At 32.0% G+C, this 12,959-nt stretch overlaps 1 protein-coding gene across 1 annotated transcript; it reads left to right on the top strand.

The window, feature by feature from the left end:
• The first annotated feature begins 1,338 nt into the window (after nucleotides 1-1,338).
• Nucleotides 1,339-9,061, top strand: LOC143059805 (epidermal growth factor receptor-like). Its single transcript, XM_076233366.1, has 6 exons — nucleotides 1,339-1,480; nucleotides 3,726-4,094; nucleotides 4,967-5,098; nucleotides 6,569-6,649; nucleotides 7,017-7,135; nucleotides 8,265-9,061. The coding sequence occupies exons 1-6, from the start codon at nucleotides 1,378-1,380 to the stop codon at nucleotides 8,352-8,354; spliced, it is 894 nt and encodes a 297-aa protein (XP_076089481.1). The 5' UTR covers nucleotides 1,339-1,377; the 3' UTR covers nucleotides 8,355-9,061.
• Nucleotides 9,062-12,959: the final 3,898 nt, after the last annotated feature.

Raw genomic sequence — 12,959 nt, 5'->3', positions numbered from 1 at the left:
AACGGCAGTTAAATTGTCGGTAAGATATTGAGCACATCAAATGGACTCTTTTTTCAATTATATTCGTCCAAAACAAATAACAAGGGTTAGTTTCATGTATTAGTTTAGTATGTTTTGTAAACATAGAATAGGGTTGATGTCAACTACGAAACTTCTTGTCCACTACGAAACTGTTTTGTCAACTACGAAACGCATCAAAATGAGTTGTACCTTCATATGTGAAGTACTGTCTAATCTTTATCGATAACAAATGGTTCTCCAATTCAGAAAAAAATTAGATCTTTCTAGTATGTAAAGTAAACAAACTGGAATGTCTATAGGAGACTTTTAAAATTGCAATAAGATGTGTGTTTAGAAGCAGTTTAGTAGAGGACAAATGCCTCCTACGAAACAGTACACAAATTATGAAAATAATATCATTTTAAAGAGTATTTAAGATTGCACTTTTTGTTTACAAACAGGTCTATACATAGAGGTATTCAAATTAACTCTTGAAATAAAATTTTAGACAAGTTGATTTTCCATTTTTTTAGGTCTGAAAGTCACGCTTTTATTGAAAAACGTCCACTGTATAAGCATAAAATCTTGCAAAAGCTTATTTACTGAGGTCGTGAACTATTGCAAAGCAAATCCGTACACCACTGTACCTATTTAAAGTTTCAATTTGAACTTCCGTCCCTTCGTTCCAGGCAACCGGCTTTTTTGCAAAACTTTAATTCTGTATATGTATATAAATGATTCATTATCGAATAAGGTACTTATATAGTTGTTCTAGTGAAGAGTCGGCAATCTCATCAACTAATTTTTTTAAATTGGAACCATAATTATGTGAAATATTTGCCACTGAAGATAAAAATAAAAGCAATCATCAATTAATCAAACGCATGTCAAAACGCCTCCTTTTAGTATTTTTTATTTTGGCTCAGGTTTTTTTCTACATTTTATACGCATTAGAACATAAGAAACATTTTCCTTTTTTACATCTTCCACATCACTTAGCTAATGAGCATGAGAACAAGTCACGTGACCAAAACTTTTTACATTAGCAGTCAAAATCGAAGATTTCTCGAGTTTCATGAGTTTACTTACATTTCTTTGTGTGTTAAATTTCCTTTCTGGTGTTGAAATAGTTAACGTGGAAAATGAAGTAATGGCTTCTTAAGTGAGTGAAATATTTGCCACTGAACATTTAGTAATCGACAATTATTCGATATTGTAAAACATCTCCCTTCAGTATCTTTTATTTTGGCTTGTTTTTTCTACATTTTAAATGTATTATAACACAAGAACATTTTCTTTTTTACATCTTCCGCATCACTTAGCTAATGAGCATGAGAACATATCACGTGACCAAAACTTTTTACATCAGCAGTCAAAATGGAAGATTTTTCGGGTTTCTTGTGTTTATTTACATTTCTTTGTGTGTTAAATTTCATTTCTGGTGTTGAAATAGTTAACGTGGAAAGTGAAGTAACTAAAGGTTTGTTTATTAATTATCAACATATATAGTTCTTATATTTGTTACATTGTTAGAAAAATAATAACTTAAATGAATCATTTGCATGCATGTTGTGCTCATTAAATAAATTATCTTCAAATAGATTTCCGTTTATCAAACTTTAAATTAAAAAGACAACTCAAATGTATTTCATCAACTTTTATTTTATTATAGTAAATTATACATCAGAAATTCATAGAACATGATTGTGCTGTGTAAATACTCAACTAATGTTTGTAACTGCACTTAAAACTTTACAAGAATGTGACCTTTGTTAACCTTTCACTATATGATTAGATTATATATACAGACACACTTCAGACATGAAATACACACATGCATATTATATTTATAGTTTTATGTTTACACAAAAATTAAGATTCTATATATTAGAACAACCGGACTCAAAAATTAAAAACACATTAATCAATTTGATTTGATAATTCCATAATTAAACTAACAAATACGTCAATAAAATATGGAGAAAATATAACTATCAAACTCAGCTACCAAATACAGGAGTGGAGTTAGAAAAGTAAAACACATCCGCTTAGAGAATATAGCATTGTGTTGCACGACAGATATATATGTTGTTTTTTTTTTTAAATTCTTTTAAATTCTTGAATCTTGCTATATTTTGAATTTTGTATGGAAGACAAGTCATGACATCTTGCATGTCAATTTTTCGATTCCATTCTATTCGATCGCATAGTTTTCTTATTCACTAGTATTTATTGTGAAAAGAGATGTTTTAGCTTTGTGTTTTATAGCAGTCAAAATCGAACAAAGGTCTTGTTTGGATGACTCCCCCCCCTTTTTTCAAATTGTAAGATTATGTCATAGGGTGAAACTTGCATCTTTATATCTTATTTAATTGCCCACATAAATGTTCTATAGTAAAGAGTGTTAAGTATTTGACCGTTAAATTTAATGTATAATGCAGCTGTGTTTTAACTGGTATCATTTCCAATTAGAAGCCGTATAATTTATGTCTCTGTTTGTTTATATTCTGTCCCTATAGTTGTGTGGTCTGGGGATGAATGACAATTTTATGTGTGAGAAAGTGATGAAAGTAGTGAAGGCCTTCTCGAGAAAAACTGGGTAAATGTTGAGATGCGGGAGGGTCGAGAATAGTTAACGAGAGTGAGTGGATGTATCTTTATATAAATGTAAATTAATTCAAGTGTATATTTTTGAACCTGTTGATAATAAATTTGTATATATCTGAACACAGTCTTAAAAGCCAGTGCCTTAGAACAGCTCCCGACTCCGTGACAATAACAGTAGTTTAAATTTGGTGCAACTCTAATCCTGGAAGCTACGAATAAGGGACATAATACATATACAACTACGGTAGTATATTTGGATTAGAGGAAGAACACATTAAATGAGTCAAAACAGAGTAAATATTTTACTATAGTAACTAGAAAGATACAACATACAAATTAGCACAAATGAAAAAAGGGGTTCACTTCCCATGCGCGTAACATATTCATAAGGACGACTTTCATTACCAGCATTTCAAAAATATTTTTTTGTAAACGGACATAAATGGATTTTTTATCCGGCTAATTTATTAACATCAGGGTTTTTTTCTGAGTGTGTGTGTGTTTGGTTGTTGTTATATATTATATTTTTTTTGCTTTCGAATTTTTAAATTGTTTCTCAAGTTATATCTAAATATAATGTGATGTGGGATAAACGCCAACAAAAGCTTAAAATTACTTTAAAAAACACACATCTATCACTTTCGCCTAAACTGATAGGTTTTGTAAATAATATATGCCCCAATCTTACATAAAAATCTCTCTTGTAAGATAAATCAACATATCATGGCTTATGGTCTGAATATCAATGTCTTTAGAATCTTAAGCTTGTAAGCTCAATTCTTTCTATAAAAAGTAAAATCAAAAGAATACTGAACTCCGAGGAAAATTCAAAAAGGAAAGTCCCTAAGCAAACGGCAAAATCAAAAGCTGAAGTATATACACCTGTCATATTCCTGACTTGGTACAGGCATTTTCTTATGTGGGAAATGGTGGATTGAAACTTGTTTTATAGCAAGCGTAACCTCTCAGTATGACAGTCGCATCAAATTCTACTATATTTACAACGATGCGTGAACAAAACAAACAGACACAAAAGGTTAATCTTCAAAAATAGGGGAATATATGTGTAATTATAATTATTAAAAGTTGACCATAAGATTGCATATTTTATTGTATAGAATGTTATGGAACACATGTTGGTTTTGGAATGTCTGGTAACCAGGACGACCATTACGAATCACTCCGCAGGAGATTCAAAGACTGCACCCACGTGGAAGGAAATCTGGAGATAACTCATGTAGACAAGGCCATAAACTCTTCCTATGACATTAGTTTCCTGTCTTCAATCAAAGTAGTGACTGGTTATGTTTTACTGGGACTGTTAGAAGTACAAACTATTCCACTTATCAACTTACGATTGATCAGAGCAGACAGTACCTACAACATAATGGGTGAAGAATACGGTCTTGTAGTGGCCTTGACCTCTGAAGCCGGAAATGACCCTAAACGTGTAGGACTCCGTGAACTTCAGCTACCATCATTGTTAGGTAAAAGTTTAATAGTTACGTCTAATTATATATTCATTTTCTGTCAAAATTTAAAAAATTAAACGAAAAAAGATAAACACCAATCTGTAAATCACTACATAAAATACTAAGACTTATAGCTACACGAACACCACCAAATATACCGGGAATAATCTCAGATTCTCCAAAACGTCGGTTAGACAAAAATGCATCACGATTTACCAATAATAGCCAAGAACACGACACGTGTTTCTCGTTATTTTTTTTTAGCATTTTCCCGCCAGAAAAAAAGTTTTAAAAAGATCAAATGTTTGGGAGCTTTTAGAACTATTAAGCTTAAACAAAAACGGTTAAAAACAAATCTGCACATGTCTGATTATATAGTTATCAAAGGTACTTTTGCCACAAGGAGATGCACAATTAGTTTTTGTACAACTATATATATATAGATATAATATGTACTGGAAAAAGAACATGCTGAAACGGACATACTTGCTGCTGTGTAGATGGTTCACTGATGGACCCACAACGTAAAAAAAAACAACGACCGTCTTTATCGATTCTTTTTCTACAATCTAACGAGAAAGGAGAAAACAATAATTCAATTCTTTATTTACCTTAAACAATACAGTTTATCGGTATAGTTTATAATTACTAGACACAGATTTTGCGTAAATATGAAATACTTATTCTAAAGCTATGTAGATAAGAGGTTCTTATTTTATATCTGACCGATTTCTACAAGCTTAACCAGATTCTATCTGTCAGATTGTCCTTTTTTCATTTGACGCTAAATAGTCGTCAAGTACAATTGACGGTCTATTATGAAAAAGGCAATCCGATTATATATTTGTGTACTTTTACATTCTCACCCACGATGTGTTTATTTTCAGAAATCTCCAAAGGAAAAGTGTTCTTTGCACAGAATCCTCATTTGTGTTACATTGATACAATAGATTGGGGTTCCATTGTTCCTGATAATGAAGGTCCTGTAAAGTATGGAGAACTGGCTTATTCTGATAATTGTAAGTATGACGGGATAGCTTCCCTTAGACAATGTGGGAGATATTTAGTTAGCCGTAATCAGTCGAGCTAAGAAAGGGCTTTTTTTTTTAGTTCAGTCGGTATGCGTGATGCCTTGTAACACAGGGGTCCCGGGTTCGAGTCCCGGAGGAGACGAGCAATTTTGGGAAGAAATTCATGCTCTCCGGTAACATAATCTTTTGATAGTTTATAAAAACTAAGAAAGATGTGTCATATTTTAGTATATAAGAAAGACATCTAGATTGTTTAAATATTTACTATTGCAATACATTTTACAGTGTGTGACATTGTCGACGGTACTAAATCAAAACACAACTACATTGTAGCAATGAACTGTCTTGTTTTTGAGTGGGTACTGATATTTAAGAGAAAATCGTGATTAAATCTATTTTCCTAGACAAAAGATTCTATTTATATGACAGTTGCGAATAAAATGTAATCTTCTTATCCAATCCATACTTCTAGACTTATTTGTAATTATCGTTAGGTAGCGGTCTCATTGTACTTTTAAATTTCCATTGAAGATAACGACATGGAACAAAACAGCAGTTATTAGGTCATGAATCAAAATATATAAAACCATAGAAAAGTGGGTTTTTTTCTTAATCATATTAATATTTTTGCAAATCTTAATAACCAATTTTATCGACTTTTATCTGTTACAGTAGGCATTTCAACTTCGAAATTAAAAAGGCCTTCGACTTTAGAAGAACAGTTTTTATTTTTCATAATACATTTAAGTTCTGTAGTCTTTAGCGAGTTTCACAAAGCAAGCAACACATCCTAATTGAATTTCTCATAGATATTTATTTGTCTACCTTTGGAATTTTTATAATCCATCATATTGCATTAACCGCATGACCTATTTCAGTGGTCCATGGTTACCTTCAGGTACTCCCATGTACAATGCCATTTTTTGTGGGGCTATTGCTGCTCAATCTTATGTTTATTATTGTTTTTTTTGTTTTGTCGACTGTTATTTTTCTTTTTGATGTTTTGGTGTCTTTGCATCTTCAAATGAAGTTTTTTAATTGTCTCTTAGTTGATGTCGTCTTCCTTTTTATCGACAGTTATTTATGATGCGATCAACTGAATTAGAAAGATTTTTTTTTCTCAAAAATATGATTTCAAAAAATATAAGATTCCGCTGCAGGTATAACCGTCGAACATAACATGTGTGGAGTGAACTATGCTTTTATAAGCTTACAACTTGGAGTTCCTAACCTGACCAATGAGTAGATAACAGCCCAAAGCCACTAATGGGTCTTCAACACGCGAAAAAACTCGGCCCCTTTTCTCCCTTTTGCTAGTACAATTTTTTTTTATATATTGAGTTTTAAATATGTGAAAATTGTCGTTATGAAGTAATAGTTTACAAAACCTTGAATCGATAAGTTCGTTTAGAAAAAAGAAATAGTATTGAAGAATATCTTAATCTTGTTAATGTTTAGGTGAGAAGAAATGTGATACAGAGTGTGAGGTTGATGGTGTAAACCGTTGTTGGGGAGAATCTAGATTCATGTGTCAGACAGGTAGGCAACATTAATTGCTTTGTTTCCGCTACATATACACAATGAATAGGCCGCAAGATTTGTTTTGTATAGTAAAATCCTTTTTGAAAATCTAAAACAAACCATGTGAGATAAAACGATATATAAATCAACGATATGTGCGGCAAAAATAGACTAGACGAATCCTTACTTTGTCAGAAATGCTAAAATATAGGCAAACTCCATATACTGATCGTATTGATATATATTGTAACATGTTAACGATGAACAAAAGCGAGATAACCAGATTAATATTTTACCCGAAAAGCAGACACGGTTGTCTTTCTTAGAAGATCAAACGTTCTAGGATTAAAACATTCAATGAACATTTTTTTCTTTCTTTCTTCAGTGCGGAGCTCACATTGTCACTCTTCCTGTCCAGGCCGTTGCTATGACAGTTATATATTAGGTTGTTGCCATCCAGAATGTGCCATCGGATGTTATGGTCCAAGCGATTCTGATTGTGAGGTAAAATTGTATGCAGTATTATTGTCACGTGATAAGACATTGTTGTATTATGTACTTCAGGTTTTAACGAACTGATTTATTTACATAACCAAAAAACTTCTAAAATTTCATCTTTAGAGCTATCAGGTTTATTTGTAAATGTATGTGATCACAAATTAAACCAAACACCAAGAAGATAATCCAAAATAACAAACAAACCGAAAAACAAACGTAAAAAAGACGAACACAAAAACATAAGTCCAAAACACAGTGAGATAAGACAAAGATTGAACAATCAAATTTACACCAAAATCTAACAAATGAAAAAAAGAAAATGTTGAATGATTGTAAATGAGAAAGCTAGCCACAAGAGAACAACAGAAGAGTGTATAACCATGCAAGACCATTTTATTTAAGAATTAAATGCTTCTTTTTGTAAATTCATTGGGGTGTAAAAGCGTTGACCGAAGTACATTTTGTATGAAGCGCGTAAGCGCGTCATTCTAAAAATGTACGCACGGTCAACGCTTTTACAACCCTATAAAGTTACAAAAAGAAGCATTCAATACTTATAATTACATTTTTTAGCTATGATTATGAAAACACGAATTTTATATATTTTATTATTTAATTCACCTGTGCACTTTATTGTTGGAGCACGTGTTATCATGAATGAAAAGTTGTATTGAGCAATGCAACTGCTTAAGGAATAACACGTGATGTGCAATTAGCCAATCAGAATAAAATATTATAATGAAACATACATCTAATGTAATTATTTAAACATGCAACCCATGACATCTGCATTTCGGGATGGTTGATGCTAGTATCTTTACAAAAAACTTTCCTGTATAAAAACAATTACGCCTTAAACGAATAAAAGGTGTACGTGAAGTGGAGCGCAGTTGGTTCCAATAGCCGACAGTCTGATATTTTTTTATTTTTTTTTATAATCATAATGTCTTACCTTGAAAAAATAAACACATTAAAGTAACATGCACAAGGCTCACAGCGGCTTGTTATTTTTTGGCGGTTTTCCCATGGATATCAAATCCAGCTAATAGTAACAAACCCCTGTGCCAGGCTTCTAATTGTGAACGGCAAATGCAAGTTTTGCGTACTAAAGTACATTATGTGTTACTTTTTTCAGATGTGCAAGTATTTCCAATTCGGTGATAGATGTGTTCCTAGCTGTCCGGCAAATGCACGTAGACTAGGGCAAGAATGTATCATGCCTTAAAAGGAAGTCATTGCAATATACAAGGGAGACAATTCATAGTGCAAATCGCATTTATCTTATTTTCGTATACGAGAATATTTAGCGGAAGCAGTGCACTGTATTGAAAAAAACTATATTTAAAGACGTATCGAGCGATTGAATGAAAGATTTGAAAACGAGATAGGAAAAGTTGTATATTTATATACACGGTTTACATAGATTTATGTTTTATTTTACTTTGTTATATATATATATTGCTATAAAATTTACACATTGTATATACTATATCAGGGATGTACTATTCTAAATGGACCCAAAACATAGTTTTATGAAGTATTAAAGCATTTTTAATTTAGGTTTAAACATTTTATTTTACACCGCGAATTATTATTCTTATTATTATAAATTTCTTGATTGGGTGCGGGAAGGTGGGGCATTGATTCAGATTTGAGGAGCCCCTGAAATTAATTGTAGATTGCCTTGCGATTTTACTTACATGTAGTACATATATTGTGCATGTGATTCTTTTATGTAAAATTTGACACAGATCTTATAAAACTGCGTATCATGATAGTTATTGATTTTAATACAACTGAAACCCGCACAGAATTGTCAGTAAATTATGTAATTTATTTTTCCTTCACTTTGATACTTCCTTAGGACTAAAAATATCTAACTGGTAAAGATAATGTATATGAAATTTTACAAATAAAAGTCGCATATCTCAACAGTGAATTACGTATCCGTCTTTACCCCGAAAATATCATGTCCATTCGGTAAATATTTATTTCTTTGGCGAATTTTCCAGTAATTTGTACAGTAAACACTGCAAAACAACGTGAAATTCGGTATGAAAGATCTGTTCTAGACATGCATAGGATATGTATGAGGAAAATGTCACAAACGAACCACATGGATGGAATTAAATAATCACCTTTTCTCGACTGGTCGTTACTTGGTGAGGATAAGGACTGTTTGGGTCAGTTAAATCATATCACAGGGGTGGATACAAGGGGGACGTTACCCACCTTTAATTAGAAAATATATCATTGGTTAACATAAAATTGTCCCCTCCAAAAAAGCTGCGCCCCACAATATTTCCGGCTTCCATATTATGGGGCAAAAAACCTTCTAAAAAATCCTTGATAACGAACCTGCACTTCTTTAGTAGCAGTTAACATTATGTAATCTACTAGTATTTAATAAAGTTTATATTACCGAAGTTTCAAGCGTGTACCTTGAAGTTTTAATAAAGTTATTTCAACATTATGTTTTACCTTATTTATGAATGGTTAAAAATGGATCAGAGCTGCTGTTTAAGGGACGACATCAAAAGATCGATGTAGGATTAATTCAAATAGTTTGGGGGTGGGGGGAGGGGGGGTCAACATTGCTGCAAGTTTTGTTAATCTAAAATCGATTTTACATATATCCCTATTGGTCAATCAATTTTTCCCAAATTAAGTTAATAGGGGGGGGGGGGGTCAGTGAAAAAACTATGTGAACTAAGTTTTTTATCCTTCATTGAACTTTTGATGTCGTCCCTAATAAACTTCTGTAACTTTGATAAATGTTTCACTATGAATATGACCGACATCTCTTACCAAACCTAGTATTATATAAGAGGTAAACTGTGGATTGAATGTTATACTCGTACAAGTTTATTTGGCCTAACGGCGAAGTTAAGTTGCAAAGAAATGAAAATTCAATGTCTCAAAATTGTCATCAGCACAGGTACATGTAACCACAATTCAAACAAGTAACACTGTTGAAAAATCTTATCATAAACTTTATACACGTTATTATTAAAAAATATCTAGGTGTCATCATTTCGCAAGTTTTTACACTTTGGGTAAAATACGGTTATACCTCTTTCAATACTATATATTACTTGCTATACTTTAATCTTGAGCCAGTAAATTTTAATTTTCATTTAAACATCATAAACACAAAACGCATTCTAAATAGTTTATATCCTGCACTTCATTTAAGAGATAACATACAAAAGCCGAAGATAACGTTTCCAAAGTTATTAGTATAAACTTTTTAATTCTAGATTTATTATATTAATATATTTCAATTTAAACAAGAAATTAAGAAAAAAAAACGTGCATTGGCCTGATAAATTGGAGAATTACCACGTGTGTTTTCATTACTTATGCGGAAGTAGGTACCAGTTAAGATAACAGTTAATACCAGATATAGATCAAGTCACATTGAAATGATTTTTTTTAAAGAATATTTCCTTATAAAGAAGGAAATAACACATCATGTATAGTTTTAATATACCTTTATATTAAACTCAATCGTCCCGTACATGCAGAGTGTGAATGATTGATAGATTGTTGTTTGCTTAAAATCCTGCTGGATAAAATATTTCATGAATGTTCAGGACAAGAGAAGACATCATTAATATACTTGCTGTTGGGTTTCGTAACGTGCCATTCTTTCTATACGAGGCATAAGACATAAAGCTCAAATAACCATTTCCACGTGGTTGCGTATTTATACATCCCGCATTGCAAGCAAGCGCACCACTTAAGCAAGGATAATAGCTGAAACGGGTGAAGATCACAGAGAAACAATACTTCTATACACAGACAACCCTTTATGGACAATGTAAGGTGTATATGGAACTAACTATAAAGGACATTTTGAAAATCTTTTTCTCCTTTTAACTTGGTTTCTATCAACTCTAGAAGATGTATATTAAGTTCCATTTATAGTTGTCTTACTCCCTCTCCCCCTCCCGGGCCGTCATCGGAGGAGTCATTAACTGTTATTCTTGTCCGTCCGTGCGTTCCAAAAGTGTGTCTGTAACGACCACTGTTTACGACGTACCTACGTTAGACATTTAAAATGTGGGGTCACCAAAGGTTTGTTAACGCCTTTAATTATAAAATAATTCGAAAAATTAATCAGGAATAACCTTTATGTTCTGATTTATACAATTGATATAAATCAAAACATCGTGTTATTCCTGATTAATTTTTCGAATTACTTTATTAAGGTGTTGAGGACCTTTGGTGACCCCATAGTTTAAGTGTCTTTAAAAAGTACATAGTGAGCAGTGGTCGTTACATACAAACGTTCACCTAAATTGTCCCAGTCAATGGATGAATTTAATGTGTCAATCAATGGCCACAGCCACACTGTTTTGAATTTCATTCTAGTTTTTTTTTTTTTTTTTAAACTTTACGTATTCCAGGTTTGTTATAAAGATTCATACGCATATCATATGTTGATTCTTTTCAAATTAATATTTTGCAAATTGACTCGACTTTTTTGTGATAGAATAAAAGAAACACACTTAAGTGATCAACCATAGTCTACAGCCAAAGAGGTTTACGAATTGATCAAATCTTGTCCTTATAGAAATTTCTTAAGATATGATATAAGACAATGTGGTTTGATAACCAATAAGACAACAGTTTACTCCTCAGTGGTTCTAATGTCATATAAGTTTACAAATATAATAGGTCGCCTTAGAGAATATTTGTTATGAATTTTATGGAAATATCTAACAACACATCTAAAAAATACAAATTAAACGAGAGAAAAAGTTTGGGGCTATCAAGGCTTACCCAAGAATGACAACTAAAACGTTATATAATTATCAGTAAATTATGTAATTTATACTTTTCCAAAAATTGATTATACCGGTACGTCCTTAGGACTCCAAATATCTAACAAAGATAACTTATATGGAGATTTTTTTTTCAATTCCCAAAAAAGTCAATTAACACTGTGTAATATTTCGGAATTTCGAGTCCTCATTGCTCCTCAACTTCGAATTTTACTTGGCCTTTTGTTGAACCTATTGAGTCAAGCGTTATTGATGAGTCTTTTTTTGTAGAAGAAACGCACGTCTTGCTTACAAAATTTGAATCCTTGTATCGGTGTTAAAAGTCTTTGAATTATATCCTTGTCGATATTAGTATTGTGATGGCATTACTATTCATTTTTTATCTTTAATTTGCAATGATCAATTCGACGAACACTTTTGGTGAAACAGGTCTTGAACTTTTGATACTCCCGGACCACATGGGTTCATATGGGATTCTGGTTGGGTGCAAATAGGTTATCTATAGTGTTCCGTTTCGTTTTGTTTTAGATTTGGATGGACTGATGTGTGTCTTTTATAAAAATAAGAAGATGTGGTATGATTGCCAATGAAACAACTCTACTCAAGAGACAAAATGACACATAAATTAGAGAATGTAAGTCAATGAACGGCCTTCAACAATGGACAAAACCAAAGTATTTTAATTCTTTTGGCCATGCTGTTGTTGATAATAATTTTAAAATTTAGCTGATCAAATTTTGAATTTATATCTAGGTTTGCTTTGAAGAACATTGGCTTCTTGCAATGACCATCGTCAATATTTGTAAAGAAGAGGACATAAAAAAGTACATCTTCCTGGAAGACATTTATTTTGATATCATGACGATCTATATATAGGCACAGCACGCATTTGTCCAATTATCATTTTGATTTGAATCATACTTTAAATGTATCCAAATTTTCTAAAATTAGCAATACTTTCATGTTTTGTTCATTAAGATTTTATAGCTCCCTTATGGAGCAACATTTCAGTATCGCTTGTACTTTATATATATGACATA

This window comes from Mytilus galloprovincialis, chromosome 14 (assembly GCF_965363235.1).
Source record: "Mytilus galloprovincialis chromosome 14, xbMytGall1.hap1.1, whole genome shotgun sequence".
Taxonomy (NCBI): domain Eukaryota; kingdom Metazoa; phylum Mollusca; class Bivalvia; order Mytilida; family Mytilidae; genus Mytilus; species Mytilus galloprovincialis.
Note: the sequence above shows the minus strand (reverse complement) of the source record. Positions and strands in the feature narration are given on the sequence as shown.

Excerpts from the sequence above, each read along its gene's own strand:
- LOC143059805 (XM_076233366.1), top strand. The coding sequence starts at position 1,378 with ATGGAAGATTTTTCGGGTTTCTTGTGTTTATTTACATTTCTTTGTGTG. Across the intron at positions 6,650-7,016 it reads TAGATTCATGTGTCAGACAG|TGCGGAGCTCACATTGTCAC; the intron begins GTAGGCAACATT and ends TTCTTTCTTCAG. Across the intron at positions 7,136-8,264 it reads CAAGCGATTCTGATTGTGAG|ATGTGCAAGTATTTCCAATT; the intron begins GTAAAATTGTAT and ends TACTTTTTTCAG.